At 50.8% G+C, this 21,889-nt stretch overlaps 9 protein-coding genes across 9 annotated transcripts; 3 read left to right on the forward strand and 6 right to left on the reverse strand.

Moving 5' to 3' along the window:
- Positions 1-336: 336 nt before the first annotated feature.
- EDD37DRAFT_613310 (uncharacterized protein) lies at positions 337-1,224 on the forward strand (the record flags this gene model as incomplete). Its single annotated transcript, XM_062815436.1, has 4 exons — positions 337-409; positions 459-918; positions 968-1,064; positions 1,093-1,224. 4 exons carry the CDS (start codon positions 337-339, stop codon positions 1,222-1,224), a joined length of 762 nt encoding a protein of 253 aa, XP_062665938.1.
- Positions 1,225-1,590: 366 nt separating this feature from the next.
- EDD37DRAFT_183657 (HIT-like domain-containing protein) lies at positions 1,591-2,789 on the reverse strand. The gene has a single exon (XM_062809993.1). It carries the CDS (start codon positions 2,421-2,423, stop codon positions 1,605-1,607), a length of 819 nt encoding a protein of 272 aa, XP_062665939.1. The 5' UTR covers positions 2,424-2,789; the 3' UTR covers positions 1,591-1,604.
- On the reverse strand, positions 2,790-4,119 carry EDD37DRAFT_183656 (ras-like protein). Its single transcript, XM_062809992.1, has 3 exons — positions 3,906-4,119; positions 3,718-3,832; positions 2,790-3,670 (listed from the first exon to the last, which is right to left on the reverse strand). The coding sequence occupies exons 1-3, from the start codon at positions 3,915-3,917 to the stop codon at positions 3,156-3,158; spliced, it is 642 nt and encodes a 213-aa protein (XP_062665940.1). The 5' UTR covers positions 3,918-4,119; the 3' UTR covers positions 2,790-3,155.
- A 2,154-nt stretch (positions 4,120-6,273) lies between these two features.
- EDD37DRAFT_659910 (MoaB/Mog domain-containing protein) lies at positions 6,274-7,417 on the reverse strand (the record flags this gene model as incomplete). Its single annotated transcript, XM_062819067.1, has 3 exons — positions 6,274-6,913; positions 6,964-7,130; positions 7,214-7,417. The coding sequence occupies 3 exons, from the start codon at positions 7,415-7,417 to the stop codon at positions 6,274-6,276; spliced, it is 1,011 nt and encodes a 336-aa protein (XP_062665941.1).
- Positions 7,418-7,634: 217 nt separating this feature from the next.
- Positions 7,635-8,863, forward strand: EDD37DRAFT_641745 (uncharacterized protein). The gene is made up of 4 exons (XM_062817329.1): positions 7,635-7,961; positions 8,084-8,183; positions 8,315-8,445; positions 8,509-8,863. The coding sequence occupies exons 1-4, from the start codon at positions 7,959-7,961 to the stop codon at positions 8,698-8,700; spliced, it is 426 nt and encodes a 141-aa protein (XP_062665942.1). The 5' UTR covers positions 7,635-7,958; the 3' UTR covers positions 8,701-8,863.
- EDD37DRAFT_183790 (uncharacterized protein) lies at positions 8,862-10,445 on the reverse strand. Its single transcript, XM_062809996.1, has 2 exons — positions 10,373-10,445; positions 8,862-10,325 (listed from the first exon to the last, which is right to left on the reverse strand). The coding sequence occupies exon 2, from the start codon at positions 10,183-10,185 to the stop codon at positions 9,049-9,051; it is 1,137 nt and encodes a 378-aa protein (XP_062665943.1). The 5' UTR covers positions 10,186-10,325; positions 10,373-10,445; the 3' UTR covers positions 8,862-9,048.
- Positions 10,446-10,948: 503 nt separating this feature from the next.
- On the reverse strand, positions 10,949-13,050 carry EDD37DRAFT_183788 (uncharacterized protein). Its single transcript, XM_062809995.1, has 2 exons — positions 12,473-13,050; positions 10,949-12,415 (listed from the first exon to the last, which is right to left on the reverse strand). The coding sequence occupies exons 1-2, from the start codon at positions 12,803-12,805 to the stop codon at positions 11,069-11,071; spliced, it is 1,680 nt and encodes a 559-aa protein (XP_062665944.1). The 5' UTR covers positions 12,806-13,050; the 3' UTR covers positions 10,949-11,068.
- Positions 13,051-14,024: 974 nt separating this feature from the next.
- EDD37DRAFT_183818 (FAD monooxygenase) lies at positions 14,025-16,404 on the forward strand. The gene has a single exon (XM_062809998.1). It carries the CDS (start codon positions 14,146-14,148, stop codon positions 16,093-16,095), a length of 1,950 nt encoding a protein of 649 aa, XP_062665945.1. The 5' UTR covers positions 14,025-14,145; the 3' UTR covers positions 16,096-16,404.
- Positions 16,203-21,704, reverse strand: EDD37DRAFT_183804 (nucleoporin Nup186/Nup192/Nup205). Its single transcript, XM_062809997.1, has 4 exons — positions 21,384-21,704; positions 16,988-21,331; positions 16,447-16,922; positions 16,203-16,395 (listed from the first exon to the last, which is right to left on the reverse strand). The coding sequence occupies exons 1-4, from the start codon at positions 21,559-21,561 to the stop codon at positions 16,345-16,347; spliced, it is 5,049 nt and encodes a 1,682-aa protein (XP_062665946.1). The 5' UTR covers positions 21,562-21,704; the 3' UTR covers positions 16,203-16,344.
- Positions 21,705-21,889: the final 185 nt, after the last annotated feature.

Below are 21,889 nucleotides of genomic sequence, written 5' to 3' on the forward strand. Positions count from 1 at the left end.
TATGGATGGATCATCGCGTTCCCGATCTCCGGCACCAAGCGGAATTGTTCCCAGCACCATCAACAAAACATCCCGCCATGGAAGTACCTCACATAATCATTCGGGGGCGACTTTGCTTGGCTCTGAATTTCTTGAGGATTCACGCGACTCCATGATCAGCAGAGGGTTGCAGGAAATCAGCTCCAGTTTTGATTCTTCAGAGGCCATGTTCTGACGCGTCCAATGAATTCGCCGCGAGTCATCCCCCTGAAAGCTCCACGTCCGTGCCAGGCTCTGTCCTACCAATGACTGCCACAAGGCTGTAGATACCCGACCCGAGGCTGTCATTCCAACAATATGACGACCCTCACAATAGCCTCGCAAGTGATAGGCTTCATATCCTTTGCAATCACCCTGGCTACTTTACTTGGTACGTCCTCGGGTACAATCCCCCAAGTGCACATCTCATTTCTCGACAGGAGTTTACCGAGATCTGATATCGACAATGCGAAATGCAGACACACTCATACCCATCATGTTGGGTAATTTGCGTCAAGAAATCGAAGCGGAAAGAGTGTTACTTCGATATCGTGCTCAAGAAGGCGACCCATATGCAGTGTTTCCCAAGTCAAGGAGACGAAACCCACGATCGCGCAGATATCGTCAGGCATCGCAACTTCTGGAGAACACTCTCAACAATCTGTGGCAGGAGTTCAAAAACGTGGAACGGCCTTTCCTGATCAAAAGCCCTGCCCGAGCAGAAGCAGTCCAACGCGGGGACTACTGGGGCGAAAGCGACATCGACGAAAAGCCGTACGCCAAAACCAGCCGAGGGTCGAAAGATAGGAAGATCAAAGACCGTATGGGTATGGCCGAGGCGGGCTTGTCTTCCGACGAACAGAGATATTACCGTACAGATATGGTCCATCGCTTCATCTGGTAGGTAGTCCATACTACCACTCAAGTCCCAGGCTGAACCCAATCCCAGGTGGCAAAGCCAGTCGTCCGTGATCAACATGCTTGATCAGGTCCAAAGAATCCAGATCCGAAGAATTGAGCGGGACGTCTTTGAGAGTGACGAACTGGTGAAACGTTGCTACAATATATTGAAAGGTGGGCGGAGCGAAAGTGACGATAGTAGCTCTGAGGGCGATGGTGGTAGTGGAGGAGGCGATGATGGCAAATCCGGAGGACTTCGGCGGCGTAGTGCGGGATCAAGAGTTGGGTCAAGACGTGGTAGTGTGAGACCCTCGAATCGACGGTCTAGTGGAACCGGAAGCCGTTTTAGAGAGACTAGAGAAAGGGAAACCGTCAGAGTCCGTCCGCAAACAGGATCTCGGCCTGAAGCCACGAACACTGGACGACGACGAAGGGAAAGAAGTCCGCAGCCTCGATATGAATATGAGGTTGTCCAGCCGGGAAGAATATACGTTGATGTCGATGATGGCAGACCTGGACGGAAGGTCGATGTAGGATATGAGGTACCTGTGCGAGGTGCGAGCCGGGCTCGCCGAGACAGCGGATTCAGGGATCGATATATAGTCGAAGGGAGTACGGCTGCATCGAGAGGCCCAAGTCGCGAGCGCAGAAGGGAATGATGATGACCAGCAACGAGTCAATGCATTCTATTCCCGCTTCCACACCTGAAACTCTTCCTCCAAATGTTCTTTGAGCTGTTTGAATTTGTTCCCAAACATCTTCCCGCATCGCCAACATTTGTACTCCTGTTTGAGATTACCGTTCTGGTAGCTGGTGTCCCGTTTTATGTCATTTTCTGCAAGCGGGAAGTCCTCAAGGGGGATGAAGAAGTCCGTGTTAAAGCTGTTGTAGTGCTTTTGATGCTTCAATCGATCCGAGTGCATGTCGCGGCTGATGATATGAACGTGGAGATGGTTCATTGATGGGTGTGCATGAATGCCCACTCGAAACTCTTTGGAAAAGTCCCGACTAGGCGGTAGCTCATCGACAAGCTCCTCACTTTCCATGGCTGCAATGTGAGCTTTGCATGATTCTGAATAACGACTGATCTGGCGGGAGAGTTCAGATGCTGCCAAGTCAATGGCTGCCGCGGCCTCACTTCGTACCTCGTTGAGGAACTCCTGGTCGTTCAGAGCAACGCGAGGGTGAAGATCTCTTTTGGATGCATCTCTCGGGAGCAACAGTAGATGGATCGTGGCTTTTGGGAAGGCGTCGCGGATAAGGACGAAGCGGTCATTATACTTGATGACGATGTTTGGGTGATACTTTGTAGGCTCGAGGATGTAGGCAAGAAGTCCATTGCGAGGATCATTCGGATTGCTCAACTTTCCAATGTGCTTTGGAGACTCTGCTTTTGGCTGCTTCGCTTTGGGCGACATGAGTTCCGAAAAGGCATTGCGCTTGTTAGACGTTGCAACTGCTTCGGAAGCCTTGTCAGCTTCTGTCCCGTCAACTTTGGTCGCCATTGTTGAGAAGGGTTTTCTTTCAGAAATGCTGATATGCGTGTAATCATACAGGAGAGTGTCGTGTAACGTGGTGACAGTGGATTTGCAGACAAGGTAGCCGGTTTTGATCGGTTATTCTTTTACATCATGCAAGCCGTGAATTGATGGTGTGACAGATCTCGCAAGGCTGTGAAGCCATACCAGGTACACTTGAAAATCAACAGACAGCGATTCGAGGGAATACAATTTGTCATTTTCGAATCTTTATTGTGCATCGTGATCAGCAGACCAGATCGTCCCAGGCCACACTTGGGCACTACAGATGCAACATCTCCTTCTGCGATGGATATGAAGTGAGATTCTAAATCCCTTGTACACTTGAGAATGTACGAGTTTATCATTGTCTTTCCTTCAAGACAGCGCCCATGCCTGACATAGGACTTTTTCCGACGCCGAAGCCTCTGAACCTGGAGTAAGACTGGCACACCAAACTGAGGCAAATATCTGAAAGCCTTTTATCGCCGCCTGTTCCAACACCAAACGAAGACGACGACTCCCTCCCATTCTTTTGGTGGCGCAAGCCGGTAGAAATCTTGGAACATTTGCTTGCCCGGCACCATTCCCAAAATGCGAGGCCAAACCCAATCAAGTCCATACGCATGTCGAGCCCCAGAGACATGAATACCAACGCCGTGCCGTGGAAAGACTCTGCAAGAAATCCGTGCTTTTTGGCATATCGAAACTCCCATCTCTTTACATCACCACACACCTGCTGCAGCATCCTGCATTGTCTGCGTTGTGATCCATCTCAAATTTTTGTCCCGGAGCGTGTGAGCCTAGAGGAGGTGCACCCCCAGAATATCCTGACATTTCTCGGTTGTACCGTCGAATCTCTCGGACGAGGTCGTAGAATGCATTTTCGACATTTATTCGTGACTTTGCAGATGTTTCAATAAAGTTGCAGCCGAATTCTCGAGCTAGTTGAGCACCCTCCTCTTTGGACACTGCTCTTTCCCCTTCCAAGTCGCACTTGTTGCCGACCAATATGATGGGAAAATAATCTTTATCCTTGACCCGCAGAATCTGTTTTTGGAATGTCATGATCTCTTCGAACGATTGCCGGGATGTTATCGAGTAAACGAGTAAGAAGCCTTCGCCTGTCCGCATGTACTGTTCTCTCATGGCAGAATATTCTTCTTGACCGGCTGTGTCTAGGACGTCGAGGAGGGCAACTTCATCATCGATCATGCATTGCTTACGGTACGAATCTGGAAACGTCAGTTGTTTGTTGGCGTTTTGGTCCAACTGAGCTCACCTTCGATTGTAGGGTCATACTCGTCGACAAAATGACTTTGAATGAGTTGTATAGTCAGGCATGACTTTCCTACACCGCCACCTCCTACTACCACCAGTTTGTATTCGCGCAAAAACTGTAACGTCGACGTCAGTCCGGCCATGGTTGTGTATGGAGAGGGGAATTGTAGAGAGTTGGGGTCAACCAACCTTTGAAGCCATCCTTGATCACCTAATACCCGCAATGGGAAGTGCAAGACGTTGTCTCGGGTCAAATCTCGCTAGTGATCGGTTGTCCCAATGAGGTCAATCGGCGTTTCGCAGATTTTGGGGCTCCAATGCGGAACGGGAGGCCTTGTCAGGAGAGAATGGACAATAGCTAGTGGTTTATAGGCGAGCTCCGTATTTGTTCCGCCGTAGGTTGTGACAGAGGGTAATAATGATAGGAGGGCGATCGTGTGGACGTTGCAAGGCGATTTGTTATGGAATGCAGAGTCGACTCGGATCAGTTTCGCACCGCAGTCGTGAGGTCGATCAAGGGCAACGCCGTGAAGTTCGAGGTTTCTTCGGAAGGAGCTTTGCGCTTGAGAAGGTTGCGACTAAGGTTAGGGAAGGAGCAAGGTGTTAATGCTGACTTGTGTCTGTCTGTTTGGAAACTTGAGGTTGGTAAGGAGCAACAATCGTGAGCTGTACTGGCAACTGCGCAGATCGAGGCGGTGCGGGACGTCAAGGGGAAGAAATAGTGCAGGTGGTAAAGGTAACAATTATTTAGCGTCGGGTCCAGCGATACGGAATCAATTCTCCAGTTGGTCGGACCAGGAGACAAGCGTTTAGGTGTTGATAGCAAGTATATCTGAAGCACGTCTCTTTACAGAACAAGAAGAAGCACACAGACGCGCATAGAGAAGAATATCTCAATCACCTGAAAAAGAGAGAGAATTGACAGATCTGGACGAGTTTGCGTTGCGAAGGAGACATAACTACTATTGCTTTCGCCCAACCACCATGTCAATCAATTAACTGTGGGCGTCTGTCAGTTGAAAGGCTGCAGGAAGATGGAGTATCTACTAAGTGATCTTTGGACCAGACACGACCAGACCATCCATCCATCAAATCCACCCATTGCGACGGGGCATACTATCCGTAGTAGTAGTATGTTACTCCTTTCTAGCCTGTGCCCTCTATTCTCCTTCCAGTCAAAATCCATTCTCCTCATTTGACATGATTTTTGGCGGCTTGAAAGACAGGCCGTATGCATCTACCCTAAGGTCCCTAACCCCTGCCCGCAAAAGTGTTGTGACCTCCCCATTGCTGCAGCATTTCAGACGCCACGCCGGGCAAGATATACGAGTACGGGGTACATGAGTTTCGCAGACCTGCCGACCACATGTAAGTAAGTACGTACCGAACGTACCCTCTTATGCTCATTTCAGCCAGATGTTTTGTTATTTCGATAAGCAGCATACAGTCATCTTCTTTCAGACGCCGCTCCATCAACAAGACAAACGGGGAAGCGGTTATCTTCTGTGCACAACCGATTTCATTCGAGCGATGCCCGACAGAGAAGCCTCCTTCGACCTTTGATTCGATGCCTCCGCGGCCATCCACGCCCATCACATCCGCACCCAGGCCGTCCCTACCTATTCCCAACCTAGTTTCGCGCTTAAATTCTCTAGCCATGGAAAATCGACCAGCAACATTGATGCAACTACGCCGTGGCTGCCGCCGATGCAGTCTCTAATGGAGCCGACACAGAAGCAATATGAAGAGGTGGACAATTGAGATAAGCATCTCCAGCACGTACTCATCACTGCAGGTCGTTATCCGAACTTTTGGGATGCCAACGTCCATGCGCAGAAAGTGCCGACCTGACACCACTTCACGCTCGAACCACTTTGGCGCCCGTTCAAGCACTAACTCATTCGACCACGTACTTGGCCTCTGAAGCGTCACGCCATTCATGTTCTAGCCTCTTACGTGAAGGTGTGCAATGTCAACATGCGACCATGAAAATGAGAGCTGCCCAAGAACTCAATACGAAGGATCAGCAGCGATCGGAGGAAAGAGAACGGAATCGGGCGGTGGTAGCGGCTCCTCCCCCCTTGACATCAAACACAATACTCCGTACCCACCTTGTTCTTCAGCAGGTAACATTCTGGAAATTTACCCCGTCCCCATATCTCGGGCTAACGTGCTAGGATGATGTGAAACCGAGAACAAAAGGGCATCTCAATTCCGATACAGGCGGTCGCCGCCACACATGCAAGGAGATGCTCACTGCAAACCTTCTGCCCACGTGTATGCAGTACAAGGCATGTGGCGCTTTGTTTAAGATCAAGGGCCCGATAAGCCTGCATTGCATGACGATCCTGCTTGGATCCAAAGGATTCGTGAGTTCCATGCCGAAAGCATGATTTCAGAAAACGTGGACATCCTGATACACATTCGCATACAACAACCAAATCGAGCGGTTTTACTCCCCTAAGGGCCAGAAGAAAGAACATTGGAAATGATGGGTGCGTGGATGCGTGCGTGGTCAGGTAAGTGACGTTCATTGATTGTTTACTGTTTTGGTCCCTCAAGCATCCTTGTCCTTCTTGACATCGGTCTCATCATCAGTATCATCTTCACCTTCTTTTTGCACTCGCACCCCTTGCACACCCTGGGCCACCTCCGCCTCCAAAGAGTCCATAAACTCTCTATCATTTCCCACCAACGTCACAATGTTCCTGTTCTTGCCCCATCGAGGATAACTTCCCACCTTGACGCCCTTCGGTTCGACCTTGGCGGCGAGGCTGGTTAGGTATTCCGCCACCGCACTTTCGGCCAACGGCGTGCTGAAAAGCACACGATACATTCCTCTTCCTTCGGGGTCCTTCAGACGAGGCAAAATGCGAGGCTTCATGCCCTCTATGAGGGCCTCGAATAGCCTGGGTACACCCGGCAGGATGTGGATATTCCCGTTCACTACCGAGATGGGCACCCATAAGTCTTCCTTCACGTACAGCACTTGCTCCTCGTCCGGGATATTTGGGTCCGTGGGCAGCTGTGCCATGCGTAGTTTGGCGGTCAGAGCCGGCGACGGCACGTTCCAGTCAAATGTTGGTTGCGACTTGTGAGGTCTTGAGAACTTCTTCATCTTGGCGACTGTGATTTCGTGCAGTTGGAGCGGGAGGTCGAATGCTTTTGCTATTGACTGGTAGGTTATATCGTCGTGTCTGCCGTTCTTGTGTCAGGCCATGCATCAGGGGGGGGAATATCAACATACGTCGGCCCAATTCCACCACTAGTCACCACAAAGTCGTAGTTCTTGGACATGCGTCTCGCCGCTTCTACTATCTCGTCTTCATCGTCCGCTATGACTTCAATCCTCTTTAAGTTTATGCCCAGGGAGAAACAAAATTTGGCGAAATATGCGGAGTTGGTGTCGACAGTCTATATTGGTATGCGCATTAGCTGGTACTGCTTGAAGAATAGTGTTCCATGGCCAGGCCCGGTAATGCACAGAGGAGACATGCCTTTCCACCGAGCACCTCATCGCCTATAATTATACAGCCCGCCGTATGTATCATTCTCTTCTGTGATGTCGCGCTGGCCTCGCCATTGAGTGATGATGTCATTATTGAGGAAACCGAGGCGTTGACGGCCGCGGCCGAGCGGTGCGCGTAGTTGGGTAGAGGTCTAGAGAGGTGTCTTGCTAGTTGGGAGAGGCGAGAGTACATTGAAGAGAGGCCAGAAGCTGAAGGAAACTGAAGCAAGTGTGGGAGGAGGATGGGCGCGTGTGCTGGCTGCGAGGACAGGACGGAGAAGATGCCTGGATTGGAGATGGAGGAGGTACTGTACGTTAGTTAAGCAGCCCCGCTAAATTGCCGATAATGGGATCTCCACAGCACTGCTTATCAAGGTCCTGGGCGCTGACAGGTCAACGACAACGTAGCTTCTACATTTCGCAAGTCCAAAGAAATCGAACCAACTTCTGTTGTAGCCTCGAGACACCCACGTTGGAAAACGACATCACTCTGACCATAATCCTTATATATCAGGACTGACGACGCTTCTGGCCGAATAATTCGACAGCTCTTGAGAACAGGTTGTGGACAAGGCTGAGACTATCAAGGCTGAACTCTTCGACGCTCAACCGCGCGAAGAACATCCTGCCTCCTTGAGCACGAATACAAGAGGTCCCATTCAATCATTCTCGAAGTCTCCTTGCTGCAAGTACATTTGTCGTGACGGAAGCAAAGACCCATCGCTGAGTCCAAGATGGTAAGTCCAATCTCCTCGCTCTCCGTGCATAGGTCATATATTCAGCATACGATTTCCCACCCGACATTTGCTATGAGGGAGTCCGCCTTCAGACCATGAAATTAACGAAACCCACAAAACAGTCAGACTCCCGACTCTACACTTTCTCGCAAGAGACGAAAGAGCAACTCCGCAAATTCCGCCTAGGCACATCACGGGCGAAAACGCCCATGGCCAAAATATGTGAGTGGACTTCCTCCAAACGACAGCACCACATGCAGGAACATCGACCTGCCTTGCAGTGTACTTGTGTGTTCAGCCGGAGGAGCGTACCAAGTACCCAGAAGCTGAAGCTGATACTCTCTGCCCTCTAGACCAAATCGACATCAAAACCCAAGAAATCAAACCCTCCTCCGACGAGACGTACACCGATGTCCTCGAGTTGGCAGACGATCTACCGGACTCGTCACCGCGATTTGTCTTGCTGAGTTACCCTCTGACTTTGGTACGTCTTGAAGCCCATAGTACTTACCCGTGGTCCTGGCGTGCTAACGATGTGGACGTTCAGCCCTCAGGACGCTTGTCCGTACCGTACGTGTTGCTGTACTACCTGCCCGTCAACTGCAATCCGAACATGCGCATGAGTTATGCCGGTGCGGTCGAGTTGATGCGGAGTACGGCTGAGGTCAATCGCGTGCTGGAAATCCAGGAGAGCGAGGACTTGGAAAGCATCGAGGAGAAATTGAAGGGAGAGGATTAGAGATCCCAGTGCTATGATTGAAAAGGGCATCTTGCATGTTCGAGGTCGATGGTTATGACCCCAGGTCAAGCACGGCATCATGCACAGATAGGCGAGTACATAACAGGTAGATAGGTTGTTCACGACGAGAAGAAAATTTCTACGAAGCACGATTGGTAGGACAACGGTTTGGGGGGACAAATTGAGCTCTTTTGTGGCTCTTTGCTCGAGTCTCTGCTTGAGTTTGTGTTATCGACTATCTATTCGTTCCGAGAAGCACGAGTTCCAACTCTCCCACAGCCCTCCCAGCACACCACGCCGGCTCGCCCGTGTCTGAATTTCCAACATTGCTGTTGGTGCCCCGAAAGGCTAAATTCCACGGCGGCCCTCGGGGACCTCGCGTCGCTGGCGCTGGATTGGCGCGGCTGGTCTTGGGGGGAGGTTGTAAGCCTCGTTCCCCAAGACACTTCCGCGACGCAACCTCATGCGCTCTTCAGCATCGGCGAGGCCACCGTAGTGGCGGCTCGGGGCTTCACGTGGTCGGTACACGTAGGTTCCAATTCGGCCGTAGTACTGTGGCAGTACTGCACTGACGCGCCCCGCGCGCGTGTTGTCGTCCAAAGCTTGGTGGACCTTGCAGTGCAGTACGTGCCAGGCTTCAAGGATTGGTACTGGCGCACTCAACATCTGGAGAATTGGCTTGATATCCTGGACAGATCCTAGGACAACGCTGTTCGGATATTGGTAGTTGGCTGCCATGATGTTGCGCACGAGGTATGGCCAATCCGTGAACACCTTCAACTCGATGGAACTCGCGCTCATCTCGAACGCTGGGTGGAACAGGACAGTCTCGTAGTTTGCTGTCACGATTTGCAGTTGTGTCTCGAGATCGACCCAGAACTCGAACGCCGGGCTCTGGTACTTGTCTTCGTGGGCGATCATGGCTCTCGTGACGAGCAGAACGTCGAGTCTGCCCGCGTGGGCTTGTCGCAGCAGCCACTCGTTGGTCGCTGTGGCCAACATGATTCCCAACTCGCTCCAGATGCGTACTTGAAGTGGGGGGTCGAAGGAAATCGACCCACCCCAGGTGGTGTCGTACACCGTGTTCTGTTGCTTGTTGACGAAGTCATTGTACTCCTGCTGGACTGCGTTCCCCCGCTCCAAAAGCTCCGCGGTGTCGATTTCGTCGTTCTCTTCAATTTGGTCAGGTCCGTATGCCTTTTCAACCGGCACGAACGGAAAGCTCGTCACCACAGAGAGGCCTTTCTTTGCCCATTTCTCCTTGTAGGATTGTTTTCGGACCGCCTTGACTCCCAGCAAGAACGGAATGGATGGAAATTTAGTGGAGATTGAAAGACCTTTCTTTGCCCATTTGGCCTTGTAAGAGGGTTCCTGTTTTCCGACTGCCTTGACGCCCAGGAGGAACGGAATGGATGGGATAGTGGTGCTGACCGAAAGACCTTTCTTTGCCCACTTCGCCTTGTAGGAGGCTTGTTGACGAGGCATCCTTTCTGATCTGGATGGTCTTAATAAGGTGGTTTGATTTCTGTGATGATTGAAGAAGAGACGACGAGACGATGGAAGGAAAGAAGAGCGTCTGTTTCAATAGTGATTCAACGAGAGAATACCTCGCTTGACGATTAGAACTATGAACCGGTTAGCAACTACCTACCTAGCATGGGAATGTACATACAAGGCTTTCGTGTTGATGTAGTAAAACTTCTGAAGCTCTGTTGCAACTGCGCTACCAACTCCAAACCTGACTGACTGGACAACTTCGAATTCTGTTTGTGATGAGACACTCAATGAACTGCAGTCGAATCGAGATGTTCTTGATGATTTCTGGTAGAATTCGAGATAAGTGTGTCTGTGGGAAAAGATTTGATCGTATCCGTATTCAGTTCGTGATGAGACAACTCAATAGACCGTGGTCGAATCGAGATTGTTCCTAATGATTATTCCGATAGAATTCGAGATCAATGTGTCAGTGTGTGGAGGTTTGGGTGTATCCGTATTCTGTTCTGATGAAACTCTCAATGGATCACAATCGGATCGAGATGTTTCCTGGTATTTTAAGGCTGACTGCACAACTTCGAATTCTTTTTTGTGATGAGACTCGCAATAGACCGTGGTCGAATCGAGATGGATGATGTTTCCGGAAGAATTTCGAGATCAATGTGTCAGTGGGTGCAGGTTTGATTGTGTCCGTATTCTATCCGTGTTGAGACTCCTAATAGACCGTGGTCGAGTCAAGAAGTTCCCTGAAGATTTTGCGATAGAATTTGAGACGAAAGCTCGATTGTATCTGTATTCTGTCTGTGATGAGACTCGCGATAGACCGTGGTCGAAATCGAGATTTTCTCTGATGTCTTTTCGATAGAATTCGAGATCAATACGTCAGTGGATGAAGGTTTGGTTGTAGCGCGAGGTTGCTTGGAAAGGTGAGGATCGTGGCGGTAGACAACCAGTCGATCTCTGGGGAGTTGAGTGTCAGAAGTTTATTGAGGTTCAGTGAAAGCCTTGAGCGTAAGGAAGAGTGTCTTGAGAAAAGAGCTTCGTTGCTGTCGAAAGTACCGTCGAGGCCCTGCGAGAAAGGAGACGAGCTTGCAACAGTGTGTGGATGATGAGAGGGAGGATCACTGTTCGCAGCTGGATTTCGAGAGTCCTTTGCTCCTTTGGAGACTGAGGCCTTGTGGGATGACGACTTGGCGCTCTTCTCACCGCCCTTGGAATGGAAGATTGATCGGACAGAATGTAGCCAGCTATGGCGTGGTGAATCGCGATTCTGCCGGACCGGTGTCCAACTGCGGCGAGTGATCTGAGGTTTTGTCTCATCAACGTTGGCGACACGATCAACTTGGGGTCTGTCTTGCGATGACAGTCTTTTGCGAGCTCCTGGAGTGATGATGTGACCATCAATGAGTCTAGCCTCTCGCTTTATTGCATGTCTGCGCTTGCTTGGCTCCTGTTTGTCGGCTGCAGGGATTTGATCAGGAGATTTGACATTTTGAGATGCCTCACTTGAATTCTCGGCTAAGTTTGCTCTTTCCAGACGCTCTGGGGTTTGTGTGTTCGTCAAGGATGACAATCGATGGGAGTTTGGTCCACACCGTACGTCATGCGAGGAGATGTTTTCTGGTGATGAATCGATTGAAACAGTTGGTTGCCCTTCTTCAGTCTTCTGAGGGGATAGCTTGGAGGTGTCGACCTGTTTCAATCTATATATAACGCCTTGCCCGCCTCTTAAGCCTGGTATTTGCTCAGAGGTTGGGGACGATGGTGTTGAGAGCATATCGAACGCAAGCAAGAGCGAAGGATCAATATCAGTCTCCAGCATTGGATCAGTGACCTCGGCAAAGTCTTGCTGAGAAGAATGATCTGTTGTGTCTGATCGTGTTGCCATGCTTGGTCGACCAGCTCTTTCAAGGTTGGAAGAGGGTGAGCCGTGCTCGGATGCTAGCAGTGCCCTGCATCTCTGATGAGAGTATGTTGTTGCAGGCAGCTCATATGAGTCGTCTTGAAGTATGGTGTTGCCCTTAAAGTCGCTGGGAGCGAAAGGTCTGGTCATGGTTCCGTTACCCGATACTGGTGCTAACGGTGTTCGCTGTGTCTGAGCATCAAGGGCTTGTGTTTTGCGGATGAAGTTCTGTGCCTTCAAGCGTCGAATATGTGGTGGAGTTGGTGATTGCAAAACGAAGTTGCCCACCTTAGGGATGAATGGGTTGAGAGAGTCATCCTTATCATGAAGGGTCAGCAGGATCCAGTGAAGTATCGAAGGGTGAGAATGACTAACGTTTCGATGCCTCCAGTTATGACGCCAGGAACGCCAAATGTCGCCATCGTCACCAAAACCACCTGCCTCTCCTTCACTTTCGAGAAGATCTTGAAGTACGCTTGTGGCATCAGGGATTCCATCATATCCATATCTTTCTAATATCAAGCTGTACACTTCTTCCATTCCGAATGAGAAGGGGTAAAAAGGAACGACCCTTGTGCCAACCTCCCGAAGAAAGTAACGACAAGTGTCTTCATCAAAGCACCCAAGGTCTCTGATGTGGTTGGGGTTGTTGATGGTGAGGGAGGGTGGTATTGCCGACACGACATGACGTCGTGCGAGGTCAGGCATGGTGTTTTGGCATGAGTATGAGCGCAGTGAAAGGTAAGGAGTGAAATGTGCACATTAACAAAACGAGGTCTTGAGCGTGACGAAAAGGAGTGAGAATCTGATACTCTGACAGTTATGAAGACGTCAAACAAGAGGCAAACGATGAAGGAGAGTGTTCCCACGCCCTACCAGAGGGTTGAGATAGATCGACAAGGTGGTGAGAAAGAAGGACGAAGCTGCGAATTCAGTCGAAATCACCTTTCTCATCGTTGGTACCTAATTGTGAGTGAACCTCTTTCATGCCTTGGCGACACCGGAGACAACTTTCGCCGAAGCCGATACCGGCGCCAACTGATGCCGAGGGCGGTGACAAGTTCTGCAGGACCAGAAGGACAGATCATGGAAGGAGGAGGAGGGTTGCTTGATCCTTTGATGCCAGCAGAAGACGACAAGGAGACAAGGCTGACATTGACAGCATTGCATTCGATGAATCAATCCTGTCGTCAAAGCCATGTCCCCAACAAGACTCTGTCAAGTGATCCATCCGCACCGAGCAGCACAGAAAGGCATTCTTCCATGTCAATACACCCACATGAGACAGAATGGAAGCACATCATTGCTGTATCCAACAGCTGTGCATCCAGACACGCTTCCCGAATTTCAAATGGCTGGTATAACAAGCAGACTATGTACAGGATCGGTACATCAGTATGCTTGCATCGTCAACACCACAGCAATTCCCCCCTTTGAATGCACAAGGCTGCAACTCGTCTCGCAATTTGGACGACAACGATTGAGAACAAAGGAGACGACGAAAGATTGATGTTGAAAAAGACCAATGTCATGCCAAGTACGCTAGTCCCTTGTTGGAGCACCTCTATGACTAAGCACCATCTCCATCTTCATATGCCGTTCTTCAGATCCGACTTGCGGGGTGTCTACCGTTCATCATCCCCCAGTGCCATGGTTCTTGTCCCCTCCACCCTCCGGACTGCAAAGACTCTCGCTCACTGGGCCCTCCACGGCCGAGATGATGGTAAGAATGGCTCGTGGAGCCGAGCGGACAGAAAAGGGCGCGGGATAACCCCCCCGATCTCACACAGCTAAGGCTGTCGGATCGTAGCTGGGCCTTAGGACCCTCGCCTTGCCCCTACACCGAGGTCTGAGAGATCTGCCATGATTCAGATCCGACATCTTGACGTCTTGTTCTGCCCACTTTATAAGTTTCCAATCCTTGCTGCTTGAATTACGATTCTCTTTGCGCTGCTCTCTACAAACCGTGGATCTTGTGAGCTGTGTCTATACTTCCCCCAGCCACGATAACGCATTTCTTTACTCATCTGCCTCCAACATTATCCAGCATGCCTTCAGAGATACCCCTGTACGATATAGTGATTATCGGAGCCGGACCAGTAGGTCTTCTCCTTTCAGTCTCGCTTTCAAGATGGGGTTACAAAGTACGACACATCGACAATCGGCCAGTCCCGACGGCAACAGGGCGAGCCGACGGTATCCAACCACGATCTCTTGAGATCTTGAGAAATATGGGCCTAAAACGAAAGATCATGGCCTATGATCCCGCCAGAGTTTTCGAAGTAGCCTTCTGGGATCCCGCGCCACAGGGCAAGATAGTCAGAACTGGCACATGGGCAAGTTGTCCAGATTTCCTCGATGCCAGATACCCTTTCACAGCGCTTCTCCACCAAGGGCACATAGAAAGAGTCCTCATCGATGACCTTGCGAAAAATGGCACCAGAGTCCTCCGGCCGTGGACCATCACCCGCTTCGAGACCAACCACACAAACCCCGCATACCCAGTCGAAGTCGATCTGAAGAATCTCGACAGCAACGTTACCGAGACCGTCCGCGCCAAATATCTCTTCAGCGGAGAAGGCGCGCGGAGTTTCGTCCGCGAACAATTAGGCGTGCAAATTCGACACAAAGATCCCATATCGCACGTATGGGGCGTCATGGACGGCGTGGTCCGCACAAATTTCCCCGACATCAAGATGAAATGCACCATCCACTCCGATCACGGCAGTATCATGGTCATCCCCCGCGAAGACAACATGGTCAGACTATACATCCAGATCGCCAGTTCGACCGACAAGGACTTTTCGGCGCGCAAGACCGCCACCGTGGAAGAAGTGCAAGCTGCAGCCAAGAGTATCTTTCAGCCATACTATTGCGAGTGGGACCGCGTGGAGTGGTACTCAGTCTACCCGATCGGCCAGGGCATCGCCGACAAGTACACGCTCGACCACCGCGTCTTCATGGGCGGCGACGTCTGCCATACGCACAGTCCTAAAGCTGGTCAGGGTATGAACACAGCGTTTCACGACGCCATCAATTTCGCCTGGAAAATGCACCTTGTCGAGTCGGGCTTCGCGTCCCGCGACATTTTGGGAACATACGAAGTCGAGCGCAAATTCATCGCAGAAACCCTACTAAACTTCGACAACCAGTACGCCGCGCTGTTCTCCAAACGCCCACCTTCAGCCAGTGAAGTCGACAGCGCACATAAGGGTGACGACAAGGCCGAGTCCGAGACCAAGAACGATTTCGTGGAAATGTTCAAAGCAAATTGTGAATTCACCGCGGGTTTCGGCGTCGCGTACAACGGCAACATCTTCAATCACTCTGCCGACCACCCGTTCCAGCACGAGCTGTTCATCAAGGACTCGCCCAAGTTGCGACCGGGCCGGATCATGCCGCCGTCGAACGTGACAAGGGTAGTCGACGCGAACGTCGTGCACCTCGAGAACGAAATCCCCTTTAACGGCGCGTTCAGGTTGTTCGTATTCGCCGGTCTAGGACAATCACCGAAGAAGGGCGGACATCAAGCGCTGGTTGATTTAGCTGAGGGTCTGACCGCCCCAGGATCGTTCTATGCAAGATTTGGCTCCGAGGACCTCCAGCGCGACAACCACCACGATAGCAATAACCCGCATTCGCGCTTTTTCTCGCTTGCGCTGACACTCGCGGCAAAGAGGCCTGAGATCGAAATATCAGATTTACCGGCTCTGTTCCAGGATTACAGTGCGCGTATCTATGCGGATGACAAGAGGGATATAAGGGTGCTGGACGCAAAGGCTGCGGCGCATGCGAAAGTCGGACTTACTGGTGATGAGGGCGCTGTCGTCGTCATCCGTCCTGATGGGCATGTCGGTGTTGCTGTGCGGTTGGTACCAGGAAAGGGCACAGTTGAGGCGCTCGAGGGCTATTTCAAGGGCTTTACAAATGAAAGTACCGACACTCAGAGCAGTTCGGGTCTAGGTGGTGGGGCGGAGCATGTTAAAGCGCAGCTTTGAAGTTTCTTTATAGGATTGTGGGCTTGAGGAGGTGGATCGCGGCGTGCATCAAATCTCTTGAAGTTAATATTGTGTCATAAGCGCTGATTCTGTACAGTATCAAGCACTATGAACCATTGCCTGTTCTGTTGACCGCCTGCGATGTTTCGTTCCATGTCAAAATTGCTTTTCGACCCTCGTTGGAGCCATGCCATTCAATGCTCACGCTAACACAAAGTCAAATTCATGTCCCATTTTATCGTCGGGTGTTCACGAAAATCTGCCGTATTGTGTGGCATCTAAGCCGGACTCGTCTTCAAACTAAATACTGTTAGTTGATGGTCCTTTAACACAGCGCACTTTGAGACTTACATCCACAAATCCACACAATGTCACGAAACCAGTGTAGCACCTCACAGACTCTGCAATCAGAGGCCGAAGCTTCTCATCGACCTTCCCATTGATACCGGCGTACTTCTTGAAAATGCCAACCATGTTGGGGCGATATTCGGTTAGGAACGAGCGGGCGAGATACTGAATCTGCTCGTTCTGTGCGCCACGAGAGAAGAAGGTCGATAGGAGGACTCTTAACGTGGAAGACAGCAAGGCGTAATATGTTCGCAATGCTGATGTGACAGGGTCATAATCCGTGGCGCCAGCACCGGCTTCGTTGCTTGGCAGGTCGTGGAAAGAGATGCCTAGATCTGGATCCGCGCGGAAGAGGAGCGAATCTCGTACTGCGTTCATCAAGCCAGCGTCAAGTAAGGCCCCTGCACCATCCCGGGTGCGCGAAATCTGCAGCAGAAGAACCATACGCGACTCAAACGCGGAAAGGAGGTAAAACCGATCTAGAAGTTGAGCTAATGTCAGCACTTTTGTCAAACACAAAGCATGAAAAGAAATGAATACTCACGAGCAGGTTCACGCTCCTGGAATTCTACCGCGACATGCTTCAAGGATTCCAACAGAATCTCGAGAACGTTCGCCTTTACAAAAGACTGGACGATATAGTTGGACTTTTCTGTTCTTGCAAGTGATGTAAGGAGCGCAAGTAGATTCAGTGCATTCAAGCGACAAGAGTCGAGACCATCCTCTGCGTCGTCGGAGATAATTGGAATCAATCGTTGGCTTGCTGATCGAACGCAGTCCATGCTGTTCCTGCGGGCCTTCGCAAGTGTGTCCAAGGCGCTCTCGTCTGGTAGAGCGATACGAGTCAGGTATTGCGAGCAGATACTGTAGAATATCGTACGCAGTGCGGAATTGGAGTTTGATACGGGGATCCCTTCGATCGAAGCTCGGAATAGCTGGAACAACTTCTCGGTAATGACGTTGTCCATTTGAGTATTTGTTGGCGCGGTCTCGGAAAGGGAGAATAGCAGTGCATCAGCTGCTCTTGCCAGCTCTAGAACATCTTGAGACTCATCCGAGATCAGGACATCCAGTTTAGGAAGCATGATCTGAAGGACATGCAGGATGAATTGCAACTTTGCCGATGAATCCATGGGACAGCTTTCGATGATGGCGATGATCATCTCGACGTACTCATGCAGAGCGTCGCTTCTAGCCTTGTGCGCCACGATAGATCTGTTCCGAGCTTCTATCGTAGCAATGATTGAGTCGGCTTCGGCGATAAGATCCTGTTCGTCAATTTTGTGGCTGCTCTGAGAGTCCAATTGCTTGCGCAACAGATCTATTCTGTAGGCATAGAGATGTTCACGAATCAATTTGATGTCGTAAAGTGGAGGTAGCCGGTCAGACGCATCCGTCAGGTACATATCGAAATCAATGCCCATATAGTACTTTGGATCCAGATCGAAAGACGCGGACAGATCGAGCTCCAGAAAATCGAAGAAGGCGAAGACATCGGGGTTAGGGGTAACGGTGCCATCGACGTTGACAGTCTTCCCCTGAAGTATTGAGAAAGCTTGTCGCAGAGTAGTAGAGAGGCCTTCGGCAGCAGCCGCTCTTAATTCCGCTGTGGTATAATTGAACAACGAGGCTCGATACGCGAGAAATTCAGCAAGTGCTTCAGCGGAGGTACTGTACCAGAAAGCGGGATTAAAACCGGTATTGCCATCCCATAGAGTCTGCTGGTATATGACAGGCTGGCTCAGGTACTGGGACTGCAGGAATTGCAGCCGACGAAGTTGGCCGATGACAATGCTCTGTGACAGGCTTGAGGACCACAGCTGCCTCAAAACTCTTAAGGCCGCAGCTTTGATGTGCACCAACCAAGATACCACAACTCCATCTTCCTCGTCAGGATAGTTCTGCACAAGATCAACGATGGAGTTGAAGACAGAAATTCCAGCGTCGATCGAGTTGGAGATCGTCAAACGCTCTTCAAGCCTGCTGAAGCCGAGTAGGAGATGTGCGATATTCGGGAGATCTGGCTGTGTCTCGAGGCAAGCATTCAGAAATGCCAATATACCATCTTTCGTAAGATAGTTGACCGACTCAAAGCCATCCTCGAGATCTCTAATGTCGAACTGCAGTCTGGCAGCTAGATTTTTCGCGACCGGCTCAAGTTCCACGCTAGCATTCGGACCCAGCATATCAATGATTCTTCTCGTACGGCCACGAACAGGATCTGACGTCAAGAAGTGATTGTTGAGTTTCGGAGAGCTGGATAGCTTTTGCAGTAATGACAAAGCCCGTAGTGCCAAATCAGAAAGATCAGTTGCAGCGAATTGACAAAGGTTCAGCACGACCTCAGGATGAGCCGCGAGAGTATCTTCGATGGAATTGACGCTCGATCGATTGAAGGGTCCCTGTTGATGGGCCTGGGACTGCACCATCGGCCTCACTATGTCGAAGTAAGTTGGCTGCAGGTCGAGAACTCGGTTGACTATATCAATTGAGCGCTGGAGGCTCAAGAGGAGCGGCGAATCGGGGATGGCGGTCTCGACCAATTCGAGACGCACCCGTAGGGACTCCATCAGTGCTTTGTTCATGTCTGTGCTCAAGATCCACTGCATGAGTCTAGCAAACGCACTGCGTTGAGCGTATGCAGTTGCCATGGATGTCTCCTGAGAGGCATCGCGTTGCGGATTTGCACGATCCATCATGACCACATAGTCCTCATTGAACCCTTCCAGTCCCACAGCCACAAATTCGAGGCAATGGAAAGCGCCGATTGCACGTTGAACTTCATCGCCCACTTCCGAAAGACGCTTGACGAAGACCTGACCACATACGAGATCAATATAAGGGTCAATGCCAGGACTTCTGTATGCTGAGCCCAGGTCACCAGGAAATGGTAACATGTCTGTTCCCAAGCCCGTTGAGGGCGAAGTGGTGACCAAATCACGCAGTAAGACCACGAACGAATCGCACTGGTCGAACGACAACGTGATGGCATTCAGATTTGCCTGCAGGTCGGTCAAGGTTGGTCTGGGAGGCTGAGCTGTCTTGTTAACAGCAGATTGGACCATCTCCTGACCATTGGCAGCCCAATTATCCAGAGTCTGCCACAAGGTGGTAGCAGTTTGTACGGACTTGTCAGTAAGCAACGCGTCCAAGGTCGCAAAGATGCTTGCTCTCAGATAACTGGGCACCGGGCCGGAACTCAGTAACAGGAGGGCCTGTGGGAAAGAAGGGAACGCTGTCTGCAGGATGTAGAAGCGCGTGCCACTGGGTTGCCGGCTTAGATGAGCTAAAAGTCGAAGGTAGCAGGACAGCATAACTGGACTTTCAAGCTCATTCATTTCGGTCGGTGGGACCTTGCGCATATTTGGCAGCTGCGACGAAGGATTAGAGCGCTCATGGACTTTGTGCGCGTATAGCTCGAGCTCCGCAAAGATTTGCTGGTAGTTCATCGAAGGGTTACGCCGACCCCTCGTGCTAGGCAAACTGTCGTCCAACAGGAACTTGTGAGCAGCTTCGGCGCATTCCTGGTCCTCGGAAATAGAACACAAAAGTTCACAGAAAGCACTGACGCGGGGCACAGTCTGTCGTCGGGAAGCCCACTGGAGGAACCCATATAGATTGCTATCGGGGTCTTCCCACCATTGCTCTGCAGCTTCTGGCCGCTGTTCAAAAGCGAAAGAGACGAGGACCAGAAAACACTCAAGATGTAGCTTGCTCACGCTACCTCCCCGGTGCTCTGGCGGGAGGTCCTCTTGCATTGCCATCAGGTGATTCAGCCGTTGGTCGTCCTCTTCAGTTCGGAGTTTGCGAATGGAATCAGGCATGTTCGAGATGAATGCCTCCACAAAATTCTCCAAACACTCCATGAATTGTAGGCGAAAGTATGAAGATGTCTGATCACCACCTTCAAGAACAATGCTCGAGCTCTCGCTGAGCAATAAGGTCACCAACTCCTGCCGCGCAGGGTGGCGCCACACATCCAGGTTCGTGCTTGTGCAGATAGCAAGCATGAATTCGAGAGAGTCTTCTTTCAGAGCAGCGTTGACGGTGTTGCCCCTCTTCTCGCTTGCGGCATCCTGATCAGTCAACTCTCTAAACTGGCCACTGTACTCGACAGTCCACCACAGGCTCAGCGTGGCATGAAAGGGGCGAACCAAAGCCGAGCCGGAGTTCTGTGTCAGAGGCGCAAAGAGATTGTCCAATGAGTGCGTACTGTCCGGGGATAGCTGACTCCCAGGTGAACCAAATTGGCGAAAGGCTGCCGAGAAGGCCGGAAGGTAATGTATGAGATTGAAGTCAACATGATTCCAACGTTTGGCAGCAGCGTGGAGCTTTCGAAGATCCTCCTGGTTGGGATAATCGCCCTGAAACAAGTATGCAAGTATACTAGCCAAAGCCTCGTGCTGCTTGAAGAGGCTGTCTCTTTGAAATTCGAGCGTAGCATAGAACTCTGGGCCACGAGGTCCGCCCAGCACCGCCTTGCTCTGCAGTGCATCTACAACCTTGTTTTGTAACTTCTCAATGTCTTCCAATGTATTCAAGCATTTTCTCGCAAACAGCGAGCCATTGTTGGTCACGCCACCATCGACTTCCAACACTTTTGTAACAATTGTTTCGAATAATTGCTTGATGTTGCCATCTGCTTCCAGGGAAAGGGAATGCTGGAGGGTGATTCGTAGGCATTGGAGCAATAGATCGCGGCGATTGTGGTAATTGCTCACAGCGTCGATTACGAGTGACTCTGCGCCGGTACTTGTGTCCGCTTGGTTCTCGATGAGCAGCCGACCAGCTTCGATCTCGTCCAGGTCGAGGGTTGTAGCGATTGCACGGCTGATGTGCTTGAAGTCTTCGTTGATGCTATACTGTTGATCACCCACAGAGATTTTGCCTATGTAGAGCAGGTTAGTAGACAAACACCCCAAGGCAGTACGGTGCCATACCATTGTTGTAGACCTCCTTGTCGCAGGCAGAAGGTGTAGCCTTGTCGAGCAGCCTTCGGAAATCATGAATGCTTTCCTCCAACTCCAACCACAAGCGATCGATATTTGCAAGACGTGTTTCGGTGAAAGCTACAAGGTCGGCGTGTAGACCTTGTAGACGGATGAGGCTGTCCATCATGGCATACGTGCAAGGACGCCCTCAACGACCGAGAGAAAACGCGTGAGAGACTCACTCTCAGCCTATAGTCACGTCTCCAAATCTGCATTGTAAAGATGGTTTGCCCGCAGCGCAGCGAGGCAGTTGGCCCAAAACAGCTAGCGTTATTTTAGATGCCAAGGAGTGACATTCAAGAGCAACTGCCAGTGAACTTCCATCTTTATATTTCACGCAACGAGCTGTGACTCCGCTGATGAAAACTCGCTGGCCAGGTCGAAACAAGCACTACTCACTACTCGGTGATACGGTAAACTCACTCAAAGGAAGAGGTGTAGCAGTCTGTGAAATG

Source organism: Exophiala viscosa (genome assembly GCF_022695815.1).
Source record: "Exophiala viscosa unplaced genomic scaffold EDD37scaffold_14, whole genome shotgun sequence".
Lineage (NCBI taxonomy): Eukaryota > Fungi > Ascomycota > Eurotiomycetes > Chaetothyriales > Herpotrichiellaceae > Exophiala > Exophiala viscosa.